We start from the raw sequence: 24,468 nt of genomic DNA on the forward strand, positions 1-24,468 counted from the left end.
GGTCATCTAGTCCAACCCCCTGCTCAAAAGCAGGACCCATCCCCAGTTAAATCATCCCAGCCAGGGCTTTGTCAAGCCTGACCTTAAAAATTTCTAAGGAAGGAGATTCCACCACCTCCCTAGGCAACGCATTCCAGTGTTTCACCACCCTCCTAATGAAAAAGTTTTTCCTAATATCCAACCTAAACCTCCCCCACTGCAACTTGAGACCATTACTCCTTGTCCTGTCCTCTTCCACCACTGGGAATAGTCTAGAACCATCCTCTCTGGAACCACCTCTCAGGTAGTTGAAAGCAGCTATCAAATCCCACCTCATTCTTCTCTTCCGCAGACTAAACAATCCCAGTTCCCTCAGCCTCTCCTCATAAGTCATGTGTTCCAGACCCTTAATTATTTTTGTTGCCCTTCGCTGGACTCTTTCCAATTTATCCACATCCTTCTTGTAGTGTGGGGCCCAAAACTGGACACAATATTCCAGATGAAGCCTCACCAATGTCGAACAGAGGGGGACGATCACGTCCCTCGATCTGCTCGCTATGCCCCTACTTATACATCCCAAAATGCCATTGGCCTTCTTGGCAACAAGGGCACACTGCTGACTCATATCCAGCTTCTCGTCCACTGTCACCCCTAGGTCCTTTTCCGCAGAACTGCTGCCTAGCCATTCGGTCCCTAGTCTGTAGCTGTGCATTGGGTTCTTCCGTCCTAAGTGCAGGACCCTGCACTTATCCTTATTGAACCTCATCAGATTTCTTTTGGCCCAATCCTCCAATTTGTCTAGGTCCCTCTGTATCCTATCCCTGCCCTCCAGAGTATCTACCACTCCTCCCAGTTTAGTATCATCCGCAAATTTGCTGAGGGTGCAATCCACACCATCCTCCAGATCATTTATGAAGATATTGAACAAAACTGGGAAAATCTGGGCAGCTCTCATGACACCTCAACAGGGTCTAGAGTAGAGGACATGCTGCAGCAGGGGGACCAAAGCATGCTGGGCTGTTCACCTGCACAGCAAAAACATGTTACAAACTGGTTACAAGAAGCCAACCATGTTCCAGGCTAGATCTGAACTGAGCCAAAACTACCTAGTTAGTTGCCATGATTACTAAATGAGTGTTAATAGTGTCGTGTATGTAGACACAAGCCATGGTTAGGGTCAGCTGTGCCACTAATAAGTTACAAACTCAATTGGAAGTTGTAGTGTAGCCAAGGTCTAAAACTCCTGGGCTTTAGCAGCAGTTTCCACATGAAATTAGGAGTGTGCTGATAGTTAACTGGTGTGACTGACTTTGTCCCAAACTCCCCTCAGCCCTGTCCCTTTAACTCAAAATTTCTGTTCTACAGCTTCTGAGCACCCCAAAGTGGATGTGTCAGCTTAAAACTGAAAACCCAGATCTCCTTCCCACACACCCCAATAACCGAACCAAGAGATTATTCTTCTCTGCAGTTGTCCAAGTTCCAACTGTTTGTAATGATCTAGAAGACAAGAGTCTTTTGAATCTCTTGATCCTTAGTCCAATCTCCTGTTCTCCAATGAGAAGCTTCTGCTTTCTTGCTCTCTCCTCCCAAGGTCTTTGCTTCTGCCTGAATGCTTCCATCAGCAGCTGTTGCCTGCCTACTTTCCACCACTGGTGGCTGAAGCACACTGATCTGTGATGGCATGGCAATCTCTGTTCCACATGTACAGATTCTCTGTAGGGACTCCTCACAATGTTGCAAATCCATCTCCTTCAATACACAAATGGTTGACAATACTGTATATCTATACAGTGTGTTGCGATACCATCCGCTCAGAAATACACAAGCTGCAGAAAGACAAACCTGTGCTCTCCAGTCACATCTCCGCCATGCACTCAGGCTCCCACAGGTGCCATTAGTTTATGGGGTCTATTATACAGGAACCTTTTCTTCAAACTACAGTCTACCCAAATCTTCATTTAAAAATATTTCCCTTGTGAGAGTTCACTGCTGTACACACAAGAGTTATACTGGACTGTCTTCTGCACCACTTCAGGCTGAATTTCGCAAAGGTTCTTCCCACCCCACTTGTCCTGTCAAGGCCCGTAGATGATGATCACAGACCAGAGACAGCACAAAAGTGATGCTAAAATGGTGTCAGCTTCTTTAGTGCAGAGATGAAACCAGACTGGAACACCAGAACCAGAACCCTGGATCTGGATCTGAAGCAGAACTCGGGGGAAGTTTAGAGCCAATCTCAGCCTGGGCCCTGGGCTCTCTTTTAAAGTGTTCTAGAAGCTGTTTGGTGATTCTGCATTTTGGGTGTTGCTGAAGGCAAGGACAATGCCAGGTTCCTTGCTGGCAGATATAAACTACTTCCCCAGCACCCAAAACCCATAGCAGGTAATCTTCCTCCTCCCCTGGCAGATACAGATTGATACCCACATTCTGCTCTGCTACTGTAGTGTAAAGCTGGGGCCCCTCCAGGGAACACTCCCCAAGTGTCAATGAGAGTAGACACAAGATACCTGTGAGGACTCTATGGGGCAACTTTTTGGCAGCCAAGTTCAGAGCCAGGGATAGGCAAACTTCTAGCTGTGATCCATTAATTTATGTCCTTTCAAGAGCCCATCCAGCAGATATCCCCAACGCTGCTCTGACTCTCCCCCATAACTCAGCTATCCCCCACTTTCCCATGCTGTGTACAAAGCAGTGTCTTCACATTTCTACCCAAACAAACACTAAATGGAATGTAAAAATGATAGCTGCCACTCCCTGGGTCTTCCTCCCATCCCTGGAGGGGTGAAGCTCTGGGGGAAGGAGAGGGAGCAGGGCAATTTCAGAACCAAACTTTATCAGAGCAACAAGGCCCCAATTCTACAAAGCACACAGATGCCTAAATACCTTTGAGGCTCTAGGCCTTAGTCCCTTTGAAGTCAATGGGACTGACAGCATGTGCTCAAGAACTTTGCTGAATCAGGTTCTATGGGTCAAACCAGGTGCAGTTAGAATGGCCTCTTTCTTCAGGCAGGATTTTCACAGACAGGCTCCCATGCCATTGGCTGGTTTTGCCAAAGCCTTTTCCATGATGTGTGGGTGTGTTTCGGTGCAAAATGAGAAGCAGAATTGCTCATGCATTGGTTTCCAGTTCTGATGATCCACGCGCTCAGCCCACTCCCATGTTTAGTCTGAACAGTCACAGTACAGCAAGAAAGTCCCTCAGCGCTGGGACTCGCCTGGCAATGAATCTTGGGATACCAAGGATTGACTTAGCAACTGTGCAGAGACTGTGTCATTTCACTGGCATTTTTTGTCCCCTCAAGCTGCTTAAATGGAGGGTTGACTAGAAGTCCTGCTGTCCATTAGTCAGTCCTATGTGTATTACTGTTCCCCACAAGGGGAGGGTCTAATTCCCTTTATGTTACTCAGTGTGTGCCCACTCCTAATCATTAGTCTGGGGACCTCCGCCCCAGGGGCCAGGTTCCTGTTAGCACAGAAGGTGCCTTACAACTCTCTTCAGCACAGAGCAAGTGAAGCACAAATGGGGACCACTGCAGGTCTGTATGGGAAGGGGAGAACTCTTGCTAGCTCCAGGCTGGTGGATGTGAGCCCTTGGTGGCGCCATTGTTGCTGCTGGTGATCCCCATTCCCAAGGGTCAGGCTGAATGCCCCTGCCCTCATCGCTCAGTCCAGCGAGACTTCGCAGGGGTTCTCATGAGCCTGGTGCGCATCCTCATAGATACGCCGGAAGTCTTTGTAACGGGGAGCACAGGTAAGCCAGGCCTCCCCAAAGTGCAGCCACCCCATGAAGAGGAAGCTGCCAGGTCCTGGTTTCACTCCACATTGCAGCAGGGTGTGGATACTGCCCATGGATTTGCTGGATTTGCCGGCAGGCTGGAACAAAGTGAATTTCTGCCTGTGAATGCGCATGGCACTCACGCTGATGATGGATTCCTGCATCTCAACATCATTGGAGACGGTCCGGATGTTGCCACGAATGACTGAGGGGAAAGGTGGTAGGACAGACACAATTACTCATTGATCCAGAGCTAGGAACTGTTGCACTGCTGTGACTTCTGCATCCCTAACTGGGAACACTTAGCTATCTGGTAAAAACTGACTAGGTCCAGGTGGCACAGGCTATCCACTGGGTCACTGCACCAGCCTCTTATTTCTGGAGACCTGGGCCCAAAGGCTGATGTATTTACATGTTCAGCACACTGGCAGCTCTGCATGGGGATGTGGTGCTGGAATAGTTGAAGGGACTGCAGGTCACAATGGAGGTGCATTATAGATTTGTAAGACCAGAAGGAACCACTGTGAGCATCAAGTCTGACCTCCTGCATAACACAGGCCAGAGAACCTCTCCCAGGGATTCCTGCACTGAGCCCAGTTACCAGTGCTTTGTGGGCAGGGGAGCTGCAGGAGAGAATTGAGGTTCACTGGCCAAAATAAGAAGGGGAGATACTTGAGTAAGTCTAGGGGACAGTGGCAAAAACACCCATGCTCAATCCATGCCAGTGCTCTTATCCTTACTACCACGGTTAGAGCTGCATCCCCCGCAGAAGTCTAGTATAGACCAGTGCTCAGTGGGTTCTCCTGTGCTAATCCCCTTGTAATGCAGATGATGGATGTCAAGTGCTGTATTCTAAAGGGATCATCACCACCCCTCTCTCTCTGTTCTAGTTGGGATGTCACTCCATGAAAGAAATGGCTGGTAAGTTTAGAAAGAACACAAAAGAATATCCCCCTTCACACAGAGGACAGCCAACCTGGGGAATGTGCTTTTGCTGGGGGTCATTGAATACATAGGCTGGATACTCATGGGCATTTCCTAGCATTCACAGTTATGTACTGAGATAAAGGTTATGAAGCCCCATTCTTCAGTGCACGCACTGATTGCCTGTGAGGGTCAGGAAGGGATTTTCCCCTCCCTGCACATATTATGTGTAATACTGCACAATTAGCTGGGTGCGTTCTAGTGGGGTTGGCCTTCCCTGAATCAGCAGGTATTGGCCTCTGCCAGACCACTGGATTTATGATCTGATCTAGCATGGCAAATCCCTTGCTCTTATGTTTGACTTCTTCATTGGCATGGCAACTCTGGACTGGACAGCCAGTGACCCCTGACCCTCCTTCTACTGTTTAGAGATGCAAATTAGGAGCTTAACAGCACGTGCAGGAATAATTGGCAACTGTACACTGTGGCACAGCCATGTGTGGACATTTAAATAGGAGCAAGGCTGTTTTCGGCTGCATGGTCACAGCCTGGGAGCAAATGCCTTGGCTTAGCTCTGTCGGCAGCACTTACCACAGGCTACCTGCTGACGATATTAACTCTGCCATGGCCTGGCCTGCCAGCTATGAGTCAGCTAATTAAGTGGCAGGAACAAAGGGCAATGGCTGGTTTGTTTGCCGTTGTAAAGCTGCCACACTGGGCTCTCTGTGATTCCACACCAACTGCCCCTTGTTTTGCTCAGCATATGGAAAGTTCACACTGCGAATAGCTCCCATGCACATGCTCTGTCAGATCTGGACTATGCCCAACCCTGTGTGTGCGTGCAGGGGCTGGCAAGGATGAAAAGATGGCCCCTCCTTCCCATTTCAAGTGCCTGGCTTCTGTGCTGCAGGGGAAGGAGCTTTTCTGCTTTGCCTATGCTGTTGAATTTCTCCCTCTTCCTCTTTTATTTCTGCACCAATTATTTCACTGGGAAGACCAGTGGAATACAGGGGTGTACGAAAGACTCAACACAGAGTACATTAAGTAACAAATCTGGCCACACAGTACTCCAGCTTTCATTCCAATACTTACTAGAGCAGGGTGGAACATTTTTGACCAAATGACTTTGACTGATATATGCTATTTTGTCAAAGAGGAAACGTTTTGCAGAAACGTATTGGTTTAGCCTGCTTTCATAGGCGAGGCTTTTTTTGGCCAAGTGCTCTCTGGTCACATCTGATGAGGGAAGGCGACCCAGATTGAAAAGCTCACATTTTGCATCCAAAAACAGATGTTTCAACATGATTCAGTTTAGCTAAAACGTGTGAAATGTTCTAATGTGGAACAAAAATAAAGTTCAGAACCTTGAGAACTGCCCCGGAATGAAATTGTTGCACTCTGCACAGCTCTAGTGCTTGCCAGAGATCTCCCAAAACTCCTTGGTAAGACGGGGAATAGATTTCAAGGCCTTTTAATCCACCAGCACAGTTCCTTACCACTTGAGATAAGGAAGAATCTCCTTAGTTGTCATAAGGCCTATGACACATAACTGAGCTGTTCTCATTCTCTCTAGTAGAGGCCAGTGCTAAATAGTACTGTGTATTATGTGCTGGTTAGCATGTCTCTTTATCATGGGGACATCAGAGACTGGATTTTTCTTTGTTCTGTGTTTAATTCTTGGATCCACTGATGTCAGACACCCCCGATTCCTGGAAAAAGAACTCGTGGGGGAAGAGAATGTGAAGCAGAAGAGGGCAACAGTAAATGTAGAAATGGCAAAAGCTTACTCACCAAAGTCACTAGTGCAAATGGCCATCAAGATCTCCGTGTTATTACACGGCCGGCATGCCCCTGCAGCATTCAAACAGAGAAAAGTTGTGTTAGAAGTGAGTCCCAGGCTTTCTTCTCAGATATTCCCGAGGCGGGAATGCTGGCTTAATCCCTTTTGTTTGCAGGTGCCACACAGCATCGCCATCTGGCCTCCTCAGACCATCGGGTGCCTGGGGCTCTGCCTTTGTTCTCACAAGGGTTGCTCTGCTGCCCAGTGCCCTCTCGGGGCTCTCTCTACTTGGAAGCTGGCCTCGTGGAATACAGCTTCCCCCTGCAATAGCACCATGCACAAAGGATGTGGATTCTGCAGAGAAAATACAAAGGTCCCAGAGTCAAGCTCAGAGCTTCTGGATTTGTGTGGGGAAAGCTGCAGAGGCAATGTGCTCTGAGGGAGCTCTGCTGAGTCAGGAATTGCAATGAGCTGCTCAGGAGAAGGGAAGAACAAGATAGGGGTTGCTGGTATCCTGTATCCAAGTGCTTCCAGGTGCTTGTGGGCCATTGCAGGCAGAGGTTATGCATGCAGAACATAAGCAGTGCTGGACAGTACCTTCTGCACTGAGGGACAGAGCATCGAACCCTCTGTGGGCAGAGAACAAGTGTGTTGGAGGAAATGTGGGCTGAAGTGTGATCCTCATCATGCTAATGAGCTGTTTAGCTACACTCTCCTCTCTTAGGCCTCACTCCTGCTCCTGGGCAGTAGAAAGTTGGCAGCTGCGCTCTCCCTGCCTTGCTCTGTACTTTGTAGCTTGTGCTCACACATGCAACACCTGTGAGAGTTAGATCAAGAGTCCAGCTTTACCCTTCAGTCAAAATACAACCACTCTGCCAGAGGAAGGTGATGACCCGGGTCAGTGTTTGGGCGTATTGGTTTCCATTCTAGCCTGGCTCCTTTCCCCAGATCTCTAGCTGCTGACTTCCATCTCTGGTGTAGTACCAGTTTGGGAGACTGCATCCCAATTCCTTACTGTCCCAAGCTCCACTGAGACAACAGATCCTCCTGTTCCCGCCCACCCCTGCTCTGCACATGGTATGTAAAGGCAGAGTCGGCTTAAGGTCTCCTGGGGCCCTGGTTCAGAGCAAGTGGAGGAACCCTGGCGCCAGAACTGGGGCCCCGCCCATGGCCCAACCCCATTCCACCCCTTCCCTCATAGCCCTGCCCCTGTTTCGCCCACAGTCCCACCCCCCCCATTCTGCCTCCCCACTTCACCCCCATTCCCACCCCTACCTCCTGTTCGCTCCTTTCTCCCGCCCCCACTGCAGCCTCAAGACCAGAGAAGCTCTGTCCCCCCCACCACAGGCCCAGCGCCACAGCGGCGAGTGAGAGCTACTTGAGACTCAGGGCTACAGCGAGGGCTCCAGGTGCTGGGACTTTCCCCGCTGCCCCGTGCTTCTCCTGGGGACCTGGGTCTTGGTGCTGGGGCTTCCCCTGCCTGCCCCACGGCTTCTGCCAGGGCTCCTGGCTTCTGCCGCCCCATAGCAAATTTCTGCTGTGGTGCTCATTTTTCCGGGCCGCCCCAATTGGCTGGGCCCCCTGGGCAAGGGTAATCCACCACTGGCAAAGGTCACTCTCAGCAAAACCCCTCCTTTCTCCATAGTGCAGGGCAGTCTCCACTGAGCAAATGGCTGTGTAAGACAGTGGTTCTCAGCCAGGGGTCCAGGGCCCCCTGGGAAGCTGTGAGCAGATTTCAGGGGGCCCGCCAAGCACGGCTGGCATTAGACTTGCTGGGGCTCAAGCCCTACTGCATGGCACTGAAGCCCGGGGCCCCAAGTCCCGCCACCTGAGGCTGAAGCTGAAGCCTGAGCAACTTACCTTAGCAGGGTCCTCTGTGGTGTGGCCCTGCTTGCTTCCCCTAATGCTGGCCCTGGCTTTTATATGCAGAAAACTAGTTGTTGTGGCACATGTAGGCTGTGGAGTTTTTATAGCATGTTGTGGGGGCCTCAGAAAGAAAAAGACTGAGCACCTCTGGTGTAAGGCACTGTTGAGACTGCTCCACTGCCCCTCCAGAGAGCATAAGGAGTTAAGAGACCAGAGAAAGCACATTTCAGAATTGGTGCACTAGCCGCTGGAACCAGAAAAACAAGTCAAGATACCACTGCCCACCCCTCCGCCCCTGGAGTTCACACTCTGGAGCAGAGACTGAAAGGAATCCTTAAGCTGAGGTGCACATCTGTCTGAGCCAGGCTGCCCTCTGGGCTGAGGCCGTGGGGCTGGGCAAGTGCAACAGGACTAACTGCTGTTCATAACCCTCTCTGAGCTTTGTCAGATCTCATGGGCTAACCCTGCTTGGGCCACACACTACTAAGCCAAAAGGGGAATAATATTTAGCATTCATATTTCTCAAGCATTAATTTATCTTTGCATCTCCCTTCCCAAGGACCCAAGGAAGCATTATCCCATTTGGCAGCAAAGAGAGGTAAAGTGATTTGCCCAAAGCAACACAGTGAATTGGCAGCAGAGTGCAGGAACTGAGCTGACAAATTCTTGACTGTTAGCCCTGAATTCAAGTCACTAGACCACATAGCTTCTGTGTATCATGTTCCCCATGGAAAACTTCGTACACTTGCTTCATTTCTGTGGCATGGTGCCCCCCAAAAACACGCTCACAGGCTGATGTGTTGTTGCCCATCATCCTACAGTACGACAGTATCTTTCCTGTACAGGCTGTCTGGTGATGTTCCAAGTTGTGTACACCTGAGTTGCAGGCTGGGCGGTCCACACACACATGAGTTTTGGTCCTGCCTGACCTCCAGTTTATAATAGTATTATTATGCATCCCCTCTGCGACCTCTGTCAGTTGGCATCAAGTGGTCCCTGGGTCACAGTGAAGCCTGCTAAACAACCAGTGGGGCCATTGGACGATCGAGATGCTAAAGAAGCACTCAAGGACGATAAGGCCATTGCGGAGAAACTAAATGAATTCTTTGTATCGGTCTTCATGGCTGAGGATGTGAGGGAGATTCCCAAACCTGGGCCATTCTTTTTAGGCAACAAATCTGAGCAAGTGTCCCAGATTGAGGTGTCATTAGAGGAGGTTTTGGAACAAATTGATAAACTAAACAGTAATAAGTCACCAGGCCCAGATGGTATTCACCCAAGAGTTCTGAAGGAACTCAGATGTGAAATTGCAGACCTACTAACTGTAGATTGTAACCTATCGTTTAAATCAGCTTCTGTACCAAATGACTGGAGGATAGCTAATATGATGTCAATTTTTAAAAAGGGCTCCAGAGGTTATCCTGGCAATTACAGGCAAGTAAGCCTGACTTCAGTACCAGGCAAACTGGTTGAAACTATAGTAAAGAATAAAATGGTCAGACATCTAGATGAACATAACTTGTTGGAGAAGAGTCAACATGGTTTTTGTAAAGGGAAATCATGCCTCACCAATATACTAGAATTCTTTGAGGGGGTCAACAAGCATGTGGACAAGGGGGATACAGTGAATATAGTGTACTTAGATTTTCAGAAAGCCTTTGACAAGGTCTCTCACCAAAGGCTCTTAAGCAAAGTAAGTTGTCATGGGATGAAAGGGAAGGTCCTCTCATGGATTGGTAACTGGTTAAAAGATAGGAAACAAAGGGTAGGAATAAATGATCAGTTTTCAGAATGGAGAGAGGTAAATAGTGGTGTCCCTCAGGGGTCTGTACTGGGACCCATCCTATTCAACATATTCATAAATGATCTGGAAAAAGGGCTAAACAGTGAGGTGGCAAAATTTGATACAAAACTACTCAAGATAGTTAAGTCCCAAGCAGACTGCAAAGAGCTACAAAAAGATATCACAAAACCAGGTGACTGGGCAACAAAATGGGAGGTGAAATTCAATGTTGGTAAATGCAAAGTAATGCACATTGGAAAACATAATCCCAATCATACATATAAAATGATGGGGTCTAAATTAGCTTTTACCACTCAAGAAAGAGAGTTGTGGATAGTTCTCTGAAAACATTCACTCAATGTGCAGCAGCAGTCAAAAAAGTGAACAGAATGTTGGGAATCATTACAAATGAGATAGATAATAAGACAGAAAATATCATATTGCCTCTATATAAATCCATGGTATGCCCACATCTTGAATACTGCATGCAGATATGATCGCCCCATCTCAAAAAAGATACATTGGAATAGAAAAGGTTCAGAAAAGGGCACCAAAAATGATTAGGGATATGGAGCTGCTGCCAGATGAGGAAATATTAATAAGACGGGGACTTTTCAGCTTGGAAAAGAGATGACTAAGGGGGGATATGGTAGAGGTCTATAAAATCATGACTGGTGTGGAGAAAGTAAGGAAGGACGTGTTATTTACTCCTTCTCATAACACAAGAACTATGGGGTCACCAAATGAAATTAATAGGCAGCAGATTTAAAACAAAAGGAAACATTTGTTTTTTCACACAACGCACAGTAAACCTGTGGAACTCCTTGCCAGAGGATGTTGTGAAGGCTAAGACTATAACAGGGTTCAAAAAAGAACTAGAAGAGTTAATGGAGGATAGGTCCATCAATGGCTATTAGCCAGGATGGGCCAGGGATCATGTCCCTAGCCTCTGTTTGCCAGAAGCTGGAAATGGGAGACAGGGGATGGATCAAGTTGCAGTGGGGAAGGTTTAGATTGGATATTAGGAAAAAATTTTTCACTAAGAGGGTGGTGAAACACTGGAATGCGTTACCTAGGGAGGTGGTAGAATCTCCTTCCTTAGAGGTTTTTAAGGTCAGGCTTGACAAAGCCCTGGCTGGGATGATTTAACTGGGAATTGGTCCTGCTTTGAGCAGGGGGTTGGACTAGATGACCTTCTGGGGTCCCTTCCAACCCTGATATTCTATGATTCTATGATTCTATGATCACTTGATGATTACCTGTTCTGTCCATTCCCTCTGGGGCACCTGACATTGGCCACTGTTGGAAGACAGGATACTGGGCTAGATGGACCTTTGGTCTGACCCAGTATGACCATTCTTATGTTCACAGACCCCTCATTCTGCCAGGTGCTGTATGTACACATAGCAAGAGACAGCTCTGACCTAAAGCAGTTACAAGCTAAACAGACAGGATCGATAAGGAGAGGGAGAAAGCAAGCATGACCACCCTTGCTTTACAGCTGGGGAACAAAGTGCTTAAATGACTTGCCCAAGGTCAGCCGAGGAGTCTGTGGCAGAGCCAGGAATTGAACCGACTCTCAGGGTGCTGTGTTAAGCACAAGACCATCTTTCCTCCCAGTACAGTTTATCCTTCCCCTAACCTGTCAATCTAAAGGTCTCAAAGCGCTTTACAAAGAGCAATTCATGTATCCTTGCCCCTCCCCTGCATGGTAGTTCATTGTTGGCATCCCCAGTGCAGAGAGCAGGAAACTGAGCAGTTCAGTGACTTGCCCTGGGAACAGAATACAGAGTCCCTGACTCGGAGCACACTCACGGGACCACCGTGTGCCCTTTGAGGAGGAGCCTCTTCTACTACCCATACAAACTGGGAAGTAAGAGCCAAATGAAACTGAACTGGTAACAGCCATTAGGGGAGAGGGGAAGCCCTCTCCATTCTTGGGACATTCTGAACAGGGCCATGAATGCTATTTCTCACCAAGGGGAAATGTTTCCTCTATCCCAACCCCAGTGTTCTTTAATAATCAGAAATACACAGTGATTGACAGCTGCCACAGGAGGAAGGCAATGACATGCTCCCCTTCTGTGATATAGGCTAGAGATGGAGCCAGGGATTTGGCTTGAACCCAAGTTTCCCTTGGTCTGAATGACCCCTACCACATGCATGTCCCTCCCTGGTTCAAACACTGCTGAGCTTTCGAGCTGAGAACCCAGAGTAGGAGGAGAACTTTCCTGGTGTTCAAGGTGCCTGGGATTCAACAGTCGGTTTCTGACCTCTTATACAGACAGGCTCAGGTTGTCTCTAGGCTCAAGGTTCCCAGACAAGCCCTTGTGGCAGGTGTTGGTGTTATGGTACCTTTACATAGGGTGATGAACCTGACTAGGACAGACTAGCTCTCCAGGCAGGGAGGGGTATGCTAGCTCTGTGGCAAAATACTGCTAATTCACCCAGCCCACAGCTTCCAGATCTTTGTGCTCTTTCCCTGACCCAGGGGTCAGCTCTGCTGCCATCGGAGGTGTTCCTATGGCTGGGAAGGAGAAGAGGGGGGAGGAGCACCATTGCTGCAGGGCCAGGCTATTTCTTTCCAAATCCCCTTTCCTGAAAAACCAGTCACACTAATCCCGTGTTTAGGGTTCACAGGGCGCTGCAAGAGAGCAACCCTTGCCATTCCCATGTGGAGAATGCCGGGGTTGCCATGGCAACCAGGAGAGCCCCTTATCTCTGGGGTGGCTGAATGGCAGGGATGTCCCTCACGGGCTGCAGAGTGGACTTTTGTTAGCTCAGCTGTGGAGCGAGATGGCACTGATTAAACATGTCTATAGGAGCTGCTTTGAGATCCTCCTCCGGCTCCTGGCTTCGCTCTCTAAACACGCTCAGGAAAAGAGGCCAGCTTGGGTTGCCACCCCCTCCCTGTCCCTGACAGGAGGCCCACATCATGCGGGTCCTTTAGCAGCCAGTAGCTGGAACCTCCTACAGCCTGTGCCTCTTTGCAGCCTGGAGCAGCAAGAAACCCAAGAAGATTCCCACTGACCAAAATGCTCCTACTGTGTAACAGCTGCGTGGCTCAGGGCCCTGCTATTGCGGTCAATAATGGGCCCAATCCTGGCACCCTGACTCAAGCAAAACTTCCCATTGTCTTCATTAATCGAGGGGAATTTTGCCTGAATGCAAACTAAGTAAGGCCTTGAGGACTGATCTTTTAATAATTAATTATCCTGTGAAGTATATCAGCAGTGGTACCCTGATCTTACAGAGAGGGAAGCTGAAGTACAAAGAGGTGAAGCAATTTGCCCAAGGTTATGCAGTGAGTGAGTCAGTGTCAGAATCAGAAATAGAACCCAGGAGTCCTGGGTCCTTGTGTCCTGCTTCAGCCAGCCTCCCTCTCTAAAAGGATGCGCACAAGTCTAGATTTTTAGCTGGCCCTGGTAGAACAATGCAGTAAGGAATCTCATCCTGCTGGAGCAGCAGCTCATGTCAGGAGGACACTGTTGTGGTGGATCTCACCCTCCTTGCCCAGTGAGGGAGGAGACTGGCAAAGTCACAGGACAGGACAGGAGGGCAATACAGATTAGCAGCGAAATTGGTTAACAGTCCTGGTGTAACCCACACACCTCCTGGGTGTGGTGTTCTGTTCCCTCTCGTGGCACCAAGACTACTTAGAGAGAGAGATTAATGAGTCTTCTTTACAGACTTGGCTGTATGGCTTTTAGGTCATGCAGTAGAGGCTCATACATTTAGCTCCAGAGGTCCCAGGTTCTTTCCCGCCCACCGATGGCCAGGGTCTGTCAGTGTTACACTTGCACCCTGTGGAGCCATGCCACTGGCTATTTACCTTCCATGCTGAGGTTGCTGGAGGGCAGTGAGAGGCGTGAGTTCCAGTCTCCCCGCAGCTCATAGCGGAAGGCAGCAATCCGACGGCTGATGTCCTGGTGCAGGGTAGACTGAAGGAACAGTGCCACTTTCTCCTGGGGCAGCCAGGTGAAGCAGCGCACCCTGTGGCGAAGGGAGGCATCTGCCTCAGACAACAGCAGCTCCAGGATCCCATTCCTCTCCAGATAGATCTGAGCTCCTCGGAAGGTGCTGGAGGGCTTGATACAGGTGGTGACCTGCCTGGGGCTCTTCCCTTTGGCTGCAGTGCTCATGGGGAGGCGAGGGGAGAGGCTGAGGCGTAAAGCCCCGGCTGGGTACAGCCACTCAAGTGAGCCCTCAGCACAGTGTAGAGAGATCTGCTCCACGCTGCCCGATTCCTGGGACAGGCCACTGCGAGGGGAGAACAAACGCATGTTACCATATTACTAGTCCAGTGGTTCTCAACTTATTACACATTGTGGGCCGCATATGTGGCCCACAATGTGTTAGCTGGGCCTCAGGGGCCAAGTGGCAGGGCAGCAGCAGTCCGGACCCCTGCCATGTGGGGCTGGCTTCCCACCCCAGACCCTTGCCGCATGGCTGCTCCAGACTCCCACCACATGTCTGCCCTGGACCCCAGAGCTTGTGGGGCTGGGTGACTGTCTGCCCCAGACCCCCACCACATGGCTGCCCTGAACCTCAGCGCTTGCAGGGCCGGGCCGCTGCCCCGGACCCTATGAGGTGGGTTGGCAGCCCTGGACCCCTGCCATGCAGCTTCCCTGGACTGGGGCCGGCTGGCTGCCCCAGACCCTGGAGCTCACGGGGCTGGCCGCCTGCCCCAACCCCAGACCCCTGCTGCGTGGGGCGGGCTGGCTTCCCCGACCCTGGACCCCTGCCATGCAGGGCTGGCCAGTTGCCCCGACCCCGGATCCTCGCCCCATAGCTGCCTGGACCCCAGAGTTTGTGGGGCCAGGCAGCTGCCCCAGGCCCCAACCCTGTGGGGCCAGCTGGCAGCCCCGGACACCTGACTCCACGGGGCTGGCTGGCAACCTGAACCCCTGACCCCGCCACGCTAGGCAGCCCGGATCCCTCCGCACCGAGAACCTGGCAGACCCTGGCATGCAGGCAGACTTTAGCACACAGCTGAGCTGGGCCACAGCTGTGTGCTAATTGGGCTGCATGCAGCCACGGGCCCTGGGCTGAGAACCACTGTACTAGCCCATTGGCACAAGGCTCTCTATCCCAGCATGCTCCAGGGCCACTTCAGCTCCCAATGGTCTCGCCATGCAGCAGATTAAACTAGCATCCAATGGCCACAGCTACCAGCACTGACTCCACTTGCCAAGAGCCTTGGGAGTAGGACTAGGCCCTGATCCTCTAAGGTATTTAAGTTAGATGCCTAACTCCCACTCAAATCAATTGGATGTAAGCACTTAACTCCCTTGCAGGATGTGGGTTTTAGTGACTGGGGCACTCCATGACGGAGCTAGAATGTGGGCTTGTAACAAGTCAGGCTGAACACTTTCCTGACTGCTCCTTTTGTCTTCCTCCTCCAGTTCTGGGCTGACTTCATGCTTACTTGCTCCTTCCTTGTGGAGCAGCCTGCTCAATTACTGTGCGACCAGCTTGGAAATCACCTGTTCCAGGTGGAGATGGACCTGAGTCAGACCCTGGATCCCCAAATCCACTGCCCCTATCCAAATTTCTTAGCTGTTCCTCATTTTTTCTCTGGGTGCTGAACCCAGACCTTGGCTCCGGACACCCTGATGCTTTGGTGAAGTTCAGACGCAAATGCAGCGCTGGGGGCCCCCTTCTCTACCTCACTGCAGAAGCAGCATGACAGTCATAGAATCCTAGGCTAGCAGGGACTGCAAGAGTCAGCTAGTCTAACCCCCTGCCAAGATGCAGCATTATGAGGTGGAAAGGCTCCAGGGAATGAAGCTGCTCTTATCCCTATTATATCAGCATCTCCCAACCAAAGATACCACTAAGCTTGAATACATGGCATACCAGGCTCCAGGCCTGGACGTCTCATGCTCTTCTTTATCCAAATTATGCCTGATCTTCCCAAGAGATGAACATCATCCTCTTTCCCTAAGACTTTATCTTCTTTCTGGCTGCCTGGCCACCACCAAACTCCTCCTTTCCATGGCCAGAATTTTCAAGCCTGGCCTCTGATTGTGAGGGGAGGCCCTCATTTTTTTGAGGGGGGGCTAATATCTTGAACCTCATTGTCTGAGCTACTGGGCCCCAGCAGCTTGTAGAGATTTCACTTGTGGATGTTCAGCACCTCCTGGTTCAAGATGCCTCTAGAGCAGTGGTTCTTAACCTTTACTGCAGACTGCACCCCTTTGGTTCTCAAAATATGTTCTCTCACCCCTTATCAAAAATCATTGAAGTAGGTCAGTTCTTTAAAAGTAGATATATTTTTGTTTGTATATTACAGTAATCGTTAAATGTATAATGTTAATAAATACATAGGTTTGATGAAACAAAGTAGTTGTACTTACGTGCCTGTGCTCAATTTGTGTTTTCGATGATTTACCTTCTGAAAAAATCTGGCATGTCTCGCACCCCCAGGGGGTGCATGCACCCCAGGTTAAGAACCACTGCTCTAGAGGGTACCTGCAAATCACTGGCCTCTGTGACATTGTTGGCCTGAGGTTTTGTCATAATCATTGAGTTTGGGTCCAGAAGTGGCCACCAGATCATCTAGTCTTATCTCCTGCATATCCCAGGCCTCAGACACCACTCAGGAGCTTTTGTTGTCTCCTGGCTTTTGCTTTGCTAACTGAGAGGACAGGAGCTTGGTACAGGGAGTCTGCATGGGACCCTGCTCAGCAAGGGCTCTGGCAGGCATACCCGTGCCTGCCACGGTGGGTGTGGCTCTAGAGGGGAGGTATCAGGCTGAAGGACCAACTCCACCACACAGCCTCTTGTGGCATCAGTTGTGTCTGCCCTATAGTTCATGTCTGAAAGCTGTCCGATGACTAAGCTGGTTAGATCCCGCTGCAGCAGCTGGTTAATCACTGACCCATTTCTTACCCACCAGACTGACAGATTATAAAGAGTCCTCCAGGCCCTAATAGTTGCCATATGGTGATGTTCAGTGACCTGCTGCCAACTCTTGTGATACTGAGGGATTTTCTTAGCACCCCAGCTCCTGGAGCCAAGTGAGTATGTGAGACTCCCAGCTTTCTTTTCTTTTTTTAAAAAAGGATGTTTGTATCTCTTGAGGCTACAGAGCAAAGCTTGAAAACATGAAGGGAGCACAGCTTAAAGGCTCAGAAACCAGAAGGCAAATGCAAAGAGCCCAAAATTTATTATTTAAAAAAAAAATCCTGATTTTTTTGTGCCTGACTCACAATTTTTGAATGCCTCAGGCTGGCCATAGTGGGCATGTTGGAGGGAAAGTGAGCCTGGGGGACATGTGATAGAACCAGCTCAGCTACTGCACCAGAGCCTTTCCTTCCAGAATAAATGGCAATGTATAGTGTTCCCCTTACTCAAAGGTGAACCCAAGGGGTTTGGCTGAGAAGAGACAGAGAAGGCTGGAGCCCCACACAGCTGGGCAAACTCCTAAGAGGTGTCCATCGAAAGGCAGAGGGAGCTCACAGAGAAGGACAGGTTGTGGGGGCAGTGGGGGTAGCTTGCCCCTGCGCCCGCCTGTTGTCTTTTACAAATTAAAGCCCAGCTTTCTCCTGAATCCGAGATGGGATTTACTCTGCTTTCCTTGTGCAAGAAGAGATTTGAGGCCATTCAGAGTAAACTTAGTTGAGCAGCAGGCCTGCAGATGCTTGCTGTGGGCAAAGTCATCCTGCTGCTCTACTACGCTGCTGCCTTGTATACATCTCTAGGCACGTGGAGTGTGCACAGTATAAACAACAGAGAGTGCAGAGGGGAGTCCCCCTTCCTGGAAGATGAACTATGGCCTCCACTTTTCTCCATGCTGGCGTTTAGTATCTATAGCCACTCCTGACGCCTTAACCTAGCCCCTCCCTGTGGGCCTGGAACAACCGTTTGGTGCAGGAACTCAGTGTCCTTCAGCGACATTCCCCTGCAGGGAAGGCAGAATTTTAAGGCTCCGTGATTGTATTTTGTACCTCTCCTTTGGTGTTTGATAGCCCTTTTTAGCTAAGGATCTCCAAGTGCATCAACAATCATCGGTCCCCCTTCCCCCACGATGAGGTGGGTTAGACAGGTAAAGTGAGACACAGAGAGACTTGTGCAAGGTCATACCATGAGCCTGAAGCACAGCCTAGGCAGCCCAGCTCCTAATCACATTCCTGACCCACAAGACCATCTTTTATCTGTAACGCAAATGAAGATACATTAGAATCCCATATGTGAGAACAGAATGGAGGCTCTGAGAGGCAGCATGTACTAATGGATAGGGCACCCAGCTGGGACCGTTAGAGCAAACACATAGCAGGATACAATCTCTGCCCCAAAGTGGTTGCAGTAGAGAAGACAGGCAAAGGATTGCAGGGGAAACCAAAGCACAGAGCAGGAATGTGACTTGCCAAGTAGCAGAGACAGGAATAGAACCAGGTCTTCTTAGTCATAGTTTAGTGTCCAATCCAGTCTACCTCCTGGGTTTTTTTTAAACAAAAAAAATTATAATATAAAACTACTGTGTTGTTCTATAGTGCTTTCCACCCAAAAAACTCAAAGCAGGCAGGGATATATAAGGAGCACTTCACACCTGTATTGAAATACCTTTGATATGAAACACAACAGTTGCTAAGCTATAGTGTGACTGTGCGCTGTTAGTTGAAGTGCAGAAAACTAGCTGTATCTGATTTAAACTATAGGTAAGATTTGGAAGGCTAATTACCTGCTTTGGAATTTGGTCCATACACACAACGCTGACAAAGAATGCCAGGGGATCATTAATGAGAACAAGTGGCCAGGATCTTGGTTTGCTGTCTTATCTCAAAGGTGCTAAGAGGCTTAAGAAAGAAAAATAATCTTTAGGTTTTTTCAATGGGGTCTCTCGTCCAAGTACTGACCCAGCCCAACTCTGTGTCGTTTGAGAAAGTGCATACATGAAGCTAGTAGGGCTTGCAGTCTACTAGCCAGCAAGTCTTCCCCAGTGTTCTATTCTAATACAAGTTGAGTCTTTGACCAGGGAAAGGAGGGAGAGAAATATCTGCCCAGGTTGGTCCCCCAAAATTGTGAATCTGTAACCAGGCCCCATAACAAAACAGTGAAATCTACAGAGTTACAGCCTGGCAGGAAAAACTAGTTCAGTCATTCACTAGATATTCACATATGATCCAAAAGAGGGACCAAGTCATTTATTTAGAAACCTTTTCAGGGCTACTGATTCTGTTAAATCTCTGCTGTAAAAGCAAAAGCCAAACTTTTCTAAAGTAGTTCCAAAGCTTTTGGAGCAGTAAGAGTGTGATAATATGAGTACTTCTCCATTCTTTGCACTATCAAGCAAGCAAAAGTCTCAGCAGGAGGTAGAAGGGCATGAGTCTTTAATCTAGACTGAACCAGTGACAGTCACTTTACCTGTTTTTGCTCCTTTGTAGTTAACTCATCTGTAGAACTGCACATAGGCAAAAACACTGAGAAACAGATGCTGCCACTGAACTATCTTGGGTATCAGAGTAGCAGCCGTGTTAGTCTGTATTCGCAAAAAGAAAAGGAGTACTTGTGGCACCTTAGAGACTAACAAATTTATTTGAGCATAAGCTTTCGTGAGCTGCAGCTCACTTCATCACTTCAGGCCCCACTATCCTAGGCACTGTACCCACACAATGAAAAGGTGTTCCAAGCCCCAGGGCTCTTACAGTAACTGCTTGACAAACCTTGCTTTGTTCTCGGATCTGAACAATGTTTGTGGTTTTAAATGACTCCTTGGCCTGGGAGTTCTGCAACCTCCCAACAAAATCATGTCAAAGAGCAATTTGGCTCATGTATTAAAGCAGGCTGCTCAGAGGCTTTCTATTTTGAGGTTTTCACTTGAGTTCTTTTCCTATGAAAGCAGGCAGCATGGTGTATTTGGAAAGGATTAGCTACTACTGCATCCGATTTTATTGTTCACTATTGATATTATTATGAAGTGCAAAACAGTTAGGTTGGAGAGGACAGGGAATCAAGAAACTGCAAGTGGCAGAGGTCTGTAACTCTCACATGTCCCTGTAACACTGCAGGGAGTAAGATCACTGTTTAATTCTAGGGGGCAGCTTTGACCTTGCAAGGGGGCATGCCATAAAGATGAGAAAAACTAAACAAACTCCAGCACTTTCACTTCTTTACTCCTTTCTCCCCTCCTGCCACCTTACAAAGAAACAATAAGAGGCCTGCAGCCCTAGGATGCAATAAAACAATCATCACACCAAGTAAAACCCACCACTACGGAGCACAGAGAAGCTGAGGTAGCCAGCGGGAGGGTTTATGTGATGCAGAGACCATAACCTCTGCCGGAGGACACAAGATGCTGCCCCTCACAGAGAGACGGTTTGGGAGGATGGATGTTGTTCTCTCAGACTGGATTTAAGTTAAAACCTTGTAAGCTTTCATCTAGCTAGCTTTGAGGGAGATACTTTCCCCCTCTGATAGCAGTCGGGGAATGGGGGGTAGAGGACAGAACCCAAACCATCACCTCCTTAGAGGAAAGCAATCTGTTTTCCCCAGAGGCTCTGTGAAAGTTAAACTCAATTGACTAAAAATGGCAGCCACAAGAACTGGAATTTTCCTTTTCTCAAACATAAAGTGGAAACTCAATTATTTCCCTGGGCATAGGTTAGTAAGAAGAATGCAAACTTCTGGTTAAAAGCTCCTCTCCTTTACACCATTGACTTCAGTGGGTTTACTCCTGATTGACACCAGGATAAGTGCGACCAGAATCAGGCCCCCCTCTTGATACTTATAACAGCTCAGCCAGAACATGCACTACCCCATCCACCCGCTCCTAACACCCGAAACTCTGCTGCACCAGTACCCATCCGGCCGGCCGGACTCCCACTGGGGGCAATGGGGCTGGAAGATATGAGCCTGCATTACTAACAGAAAGTTATCTGAGTTTCTGGACAAAGCAGATAGTTTCCCACCATAGGGCACATTTAGCACAGTGCGATCTCTGGCGATCCTTGCCAATGGTTACTTATTTTTAATTGAGGACCGAAGTTCGTACCTCCCCCTCCAGCTGCACTGGTCTTCTGAATAACTGCAAAGGGCCGTATCCAGGACACCAAGGCAAAGAGCCCACAGCACCAAAGGCATCTTCTCTGAGATTTCGTCTCCCAATAAACCAGAAGGAGGAATCAAATGCCAGAGACTACAGTAAATCCTTCCCCAACAGACACCATGCTGGAATGTGCGTGGGGAGGTAACGCCTGCATGTCTCCGCCATCCATCTCCCCAGGCCTCCGCCGCAAAAGTTGTCAGGATGCAAAGCAGGATTTCCCTCCTTCCTCCTGCTAGTCCGGAGTGATGCTGTGATTCAGAGCCAGGGGACAAGCAGCCGAGATGAAAGTGACCAGAAGGCTCATTGTGAAATTGACTAAGGTGTCCACAGATTGCTGGTCAGATTCAACGACGGTGGACTAAGGGGCGAATGCGTGGGGGGCGGGGGGGAAGGAGATGATTTGCCATTCTCCAATCGGAGCAGGGCTCGGAAACTTTCAGCCAATCGGAGCAGAGAGAAGGATGAGGGGTGGGCTCCCTTTCTCCATTAACAACTAGAATTTGAGAACAATATAATGAAATAGAAAGAAAGAGTGAAAAGGCTGATTTGAAGTGATTGTTGTCCAGATGCGAGGAGTTCAGCACACAGACAGCTGATGGTGTGCACAGTGATTTGAGGGAATGCTTAATTTTTGAGAAAGGTTTGGGGAAATATATATACTGCTGATTGATTAAATGGTAAAATATACATGAACACAACTTGTAAACAAACCCCTTTCTATTATACAGACACACAACATGAATAAAACACTGAATCAATGAGTCTTTTGCACATAGGATCTGACCTCCCTAGGACTAATATTTATCTTGGAAAATGTAATTGTCAAATCTGTGGTTTTGAGGTAAGTTACACAGGAAATGCCAGCTTGGGTAGATCTAATCAGGATGCAGGTTGCTTGAATTATAAATGATATTTACAATATAAGTTAAGTAATATCAAATTATGCATAAAGGGCCAAATTTGATGTCCCTGCTCAGTTTTTATTCCATCCTTATTCAGAGCATGAAGCCAATGGAGCTGTGTACAATCTTAAAAAAGGTTCTTTTAATCTGATCATCTAACTTTGTAACAGGTATTTTGCCTGGACTTAGAGCTTCAGAATTTGGCCCACTGTGTATCTGACCCAACCCTTCTTTTTGTCTGTAGCAATGGAATAGAATTGCATTACAGATTTGTTAAGAGCTCTGAAAACATACAGGGAATGCATTCCCCATTACCCAGTTGTTGCTGTTATTAGCCTGTTCATCAGCATAGCATAAAACTCCTTTATTTTTTTTTTGCAAAAGCCGTTCCTAATGATTTTATTTTTTTCAGACGCTATTGTCCCAGGTCCACAAGCCCTGCAATTAATTAAGTTTCCATTGGAGTTATAGCCCGCCAAAATGTTTGAAATAAACATGGAACAATTGCAATGCAATGATACAGGCAAGAGAACAAAGCCTCTAGGGAGAGGGTGGAGCAGAATGGTAATGAGGGATTGTAAATTTGGATGGAAGAAAGAAAGAAAGGGAAGGGGGGTTGGGGTAGGGAAAAGGAGGTTGCAATCTGGATTCAGAGCCCTCAGGCCATGAAATGATACTGAAAGAAGTCAATCTGTTGGAATCCATAGAAAATGAATCCAGTCTGAAAGCGATGGCATGGTCCATTATTATGCTCTTGTCTGATAATAAACCAGCAGCAGAAGTTTAAGGTGGAACAAGTCCTGGGGGAAAGCTTGTGAGTAGAAAGGAGCCAGAGGAGAGATGCACACAGACCCGATGCTGTTGTAAAATTAGTGTCTTGGTATGTCAGAAACACTGCCCCAGTCACAGTGACTGTCAGCCCAGAAGTTGGCATGTTTGTTGGGTAAGATCCTTTTAGTGCATGGATCTGATCAAGATTTCCTTCAGCGTGGAAAACCCATTTCACATTCATCTGTCTGGGTTTGTATATGGCCCACATCCCCATAGAATCTGAGCACCTCACAATCATTAAAGGATTTTATACTCACAACAGCCCTGTGAGAGTGGGTTATGTTATCTAGCCACTGTTTGATCAATAGGGAAACGGGGCGCAGGGGTGGATTAAATTATTTTCTTAAGGTCTCAAAGGAAGTGTATAGCTGAGCCAGAAGCTGAACCTAAGTCCTCATAATCCCAGTATCCTATCCACTAGGCCACCTTTCCCCTACTTCTATTGACAGTTTAGGTAACCTGCACCCAGCTAAGAACAGCCAGAGCCACAAAACTTGGATTCAGAGCCAAACATTTCCCACATTTTAGGGAAAGGGATTTGGGTTCAGACTTGTCTCTGTTTAAGAGAGGAATTATTTAGCAGCCCCAGACAAGGGTGCCACTGACACAGCCGTTGGCAGTGCCCCTTGGGATAATTGGCTTGTTGGCCAAACCTTAGTGAGTACAACTGGTTTAGCTCATGCGTCTGATGAAAACATTGTCTATATCAATACTGTTGTTTGTCTTCAAGCAGGTATATTTTGCAATGGGCTGTGACAACCTATCACTTTAAGGTTGTCACAGAAGCTGCTCCTTCCTTCACTGTGATGGCAAAGAGAGAATTCAGACCTCCTGCTCCAAAAACACAAGCCCTTGACCACTTGTGCTGAAGGTGAGTTTCTCTTAGCAGTATAGGGCCTATGATATATCATTGAGCAGTTCTGATTCCATCCACTAGATGGCAGCAGCACATATACCTAGTGGCTAGTTCATCACAGTGTTTTCATTTCACAATTGTATACTACAGCCAATGTAAAATACTAAATAATTTAAGAGCTACAAAGAGATCACACTTAACATGCATATACTTACAGCCTCAAACATTACTTTTTACAACTGAGACCTCATATAACAGAGGTGTGCATTAGCCTCATTTTACTAATGGGGAAGCTGAAACTAAGAGCTTAAGGATATGTCTACACTGCAATTAGACACCTGTAGCTGGCCAATGCCAGCTGATTCATGCTCATGGGACTTGGGCTAAGGGACTTTTAATTGTAGTGTGTAAACATTTGGGTTCAGGTTGGAGCCTGGGTTCTAGGACCCTGCGAGGTGGGAGGGTCCTGGCACTCAAGCTGCAGCCCAAGTCTGAACATCTACATTGCAATTAAACAGCCCTGGAACCTGAGCCCCGTGAGCCCGAGTCAGCTGGCATGGGCAGCTGTGAGTATCTCATTGCAGTGTAGCCATACCTGAAGTGACTTGCTGAAGGTCACAGTACAAAGGCAGTGGCAGAGTGGGGTTAAATGCCAGAAACTTATGAATGAGTGTCCTGTGTTCAACTTCAATCAACTTGACAATGCTGCCCAGCAAACGAGC

At 48.3% G+C, this 24,468-nt stretch overlaps 1 protein-coding gene across 1 annotated transcript; it reads right to left on the bottom strand.

The window, feature by feature from the left end:
- Positions 1–729: 729 nt before the first annotated feature.
- METRN (meteorin, glial cell differentiation regulator) lies at positions 730–21,511 on the bottom strand. The gene is made up of 4 exons (XM_073363051.1): positions 21,104–21,511; positions 13,940–14,367; positions 6,470–6,529; positions 730–3,959 (listed from the first exon to the last, which is right to left on the bottom strand). The coding sequence occupies exons 1-4, from the start codon at positions 21,190–21,192 to the stop codon at positions 3,643–3,645; spliced, it is 894 nt and encodes a 297-aa protein (XP_073219152.1). The 5' UTR covers positions 21,193–21,511; the 3' UTR covers positions 730–3,642.
- Positions 21,512–24,468: the final 2,957 nt, after the last annotated feature.

Source organism: Lepidochelys kempii, chromosome 10 (genome assembly GCF_965140265.1).
Source record: "Lepidochelys kempii isolate rLepKem1 chromosome 10, rLepKem1.hap2, whole genome shotgun sequence".
NCBI lineage: Eukaryota > Metazoa > Chordata > Testudines > Cheloniidae > Lepidochelys > Lepidochelys kempii.

What these genes read in the sequence shown, in the direction of transcription:
- METRN (XM_073363051.1), bottom strand. Translation starts at nt 21,192, where the DNA reads ATGCCTTTGGTGCTGTGGGCTCTTTGCCTTGGTGTCCTGGATACGGCC. An exon ending in CAGTGCAGCTGGAGGGGGAG is followed by an intron (nt 14,368 to 21,103) that starts GTACGAACTTCG and finishes CTCCCCTCGCAG; the next exon opens with TGGCCTGTCCCAGGAATCGG. An exon ending in CAGCAACCTCAGCATGGAAG is followed by an intron (nt 6,530 to 13,939) that starts GTAAATAGCCAG and finishes TGAATGCTGCAG; the next exon opens with GGGCATGCCGGCCGTGTAAT.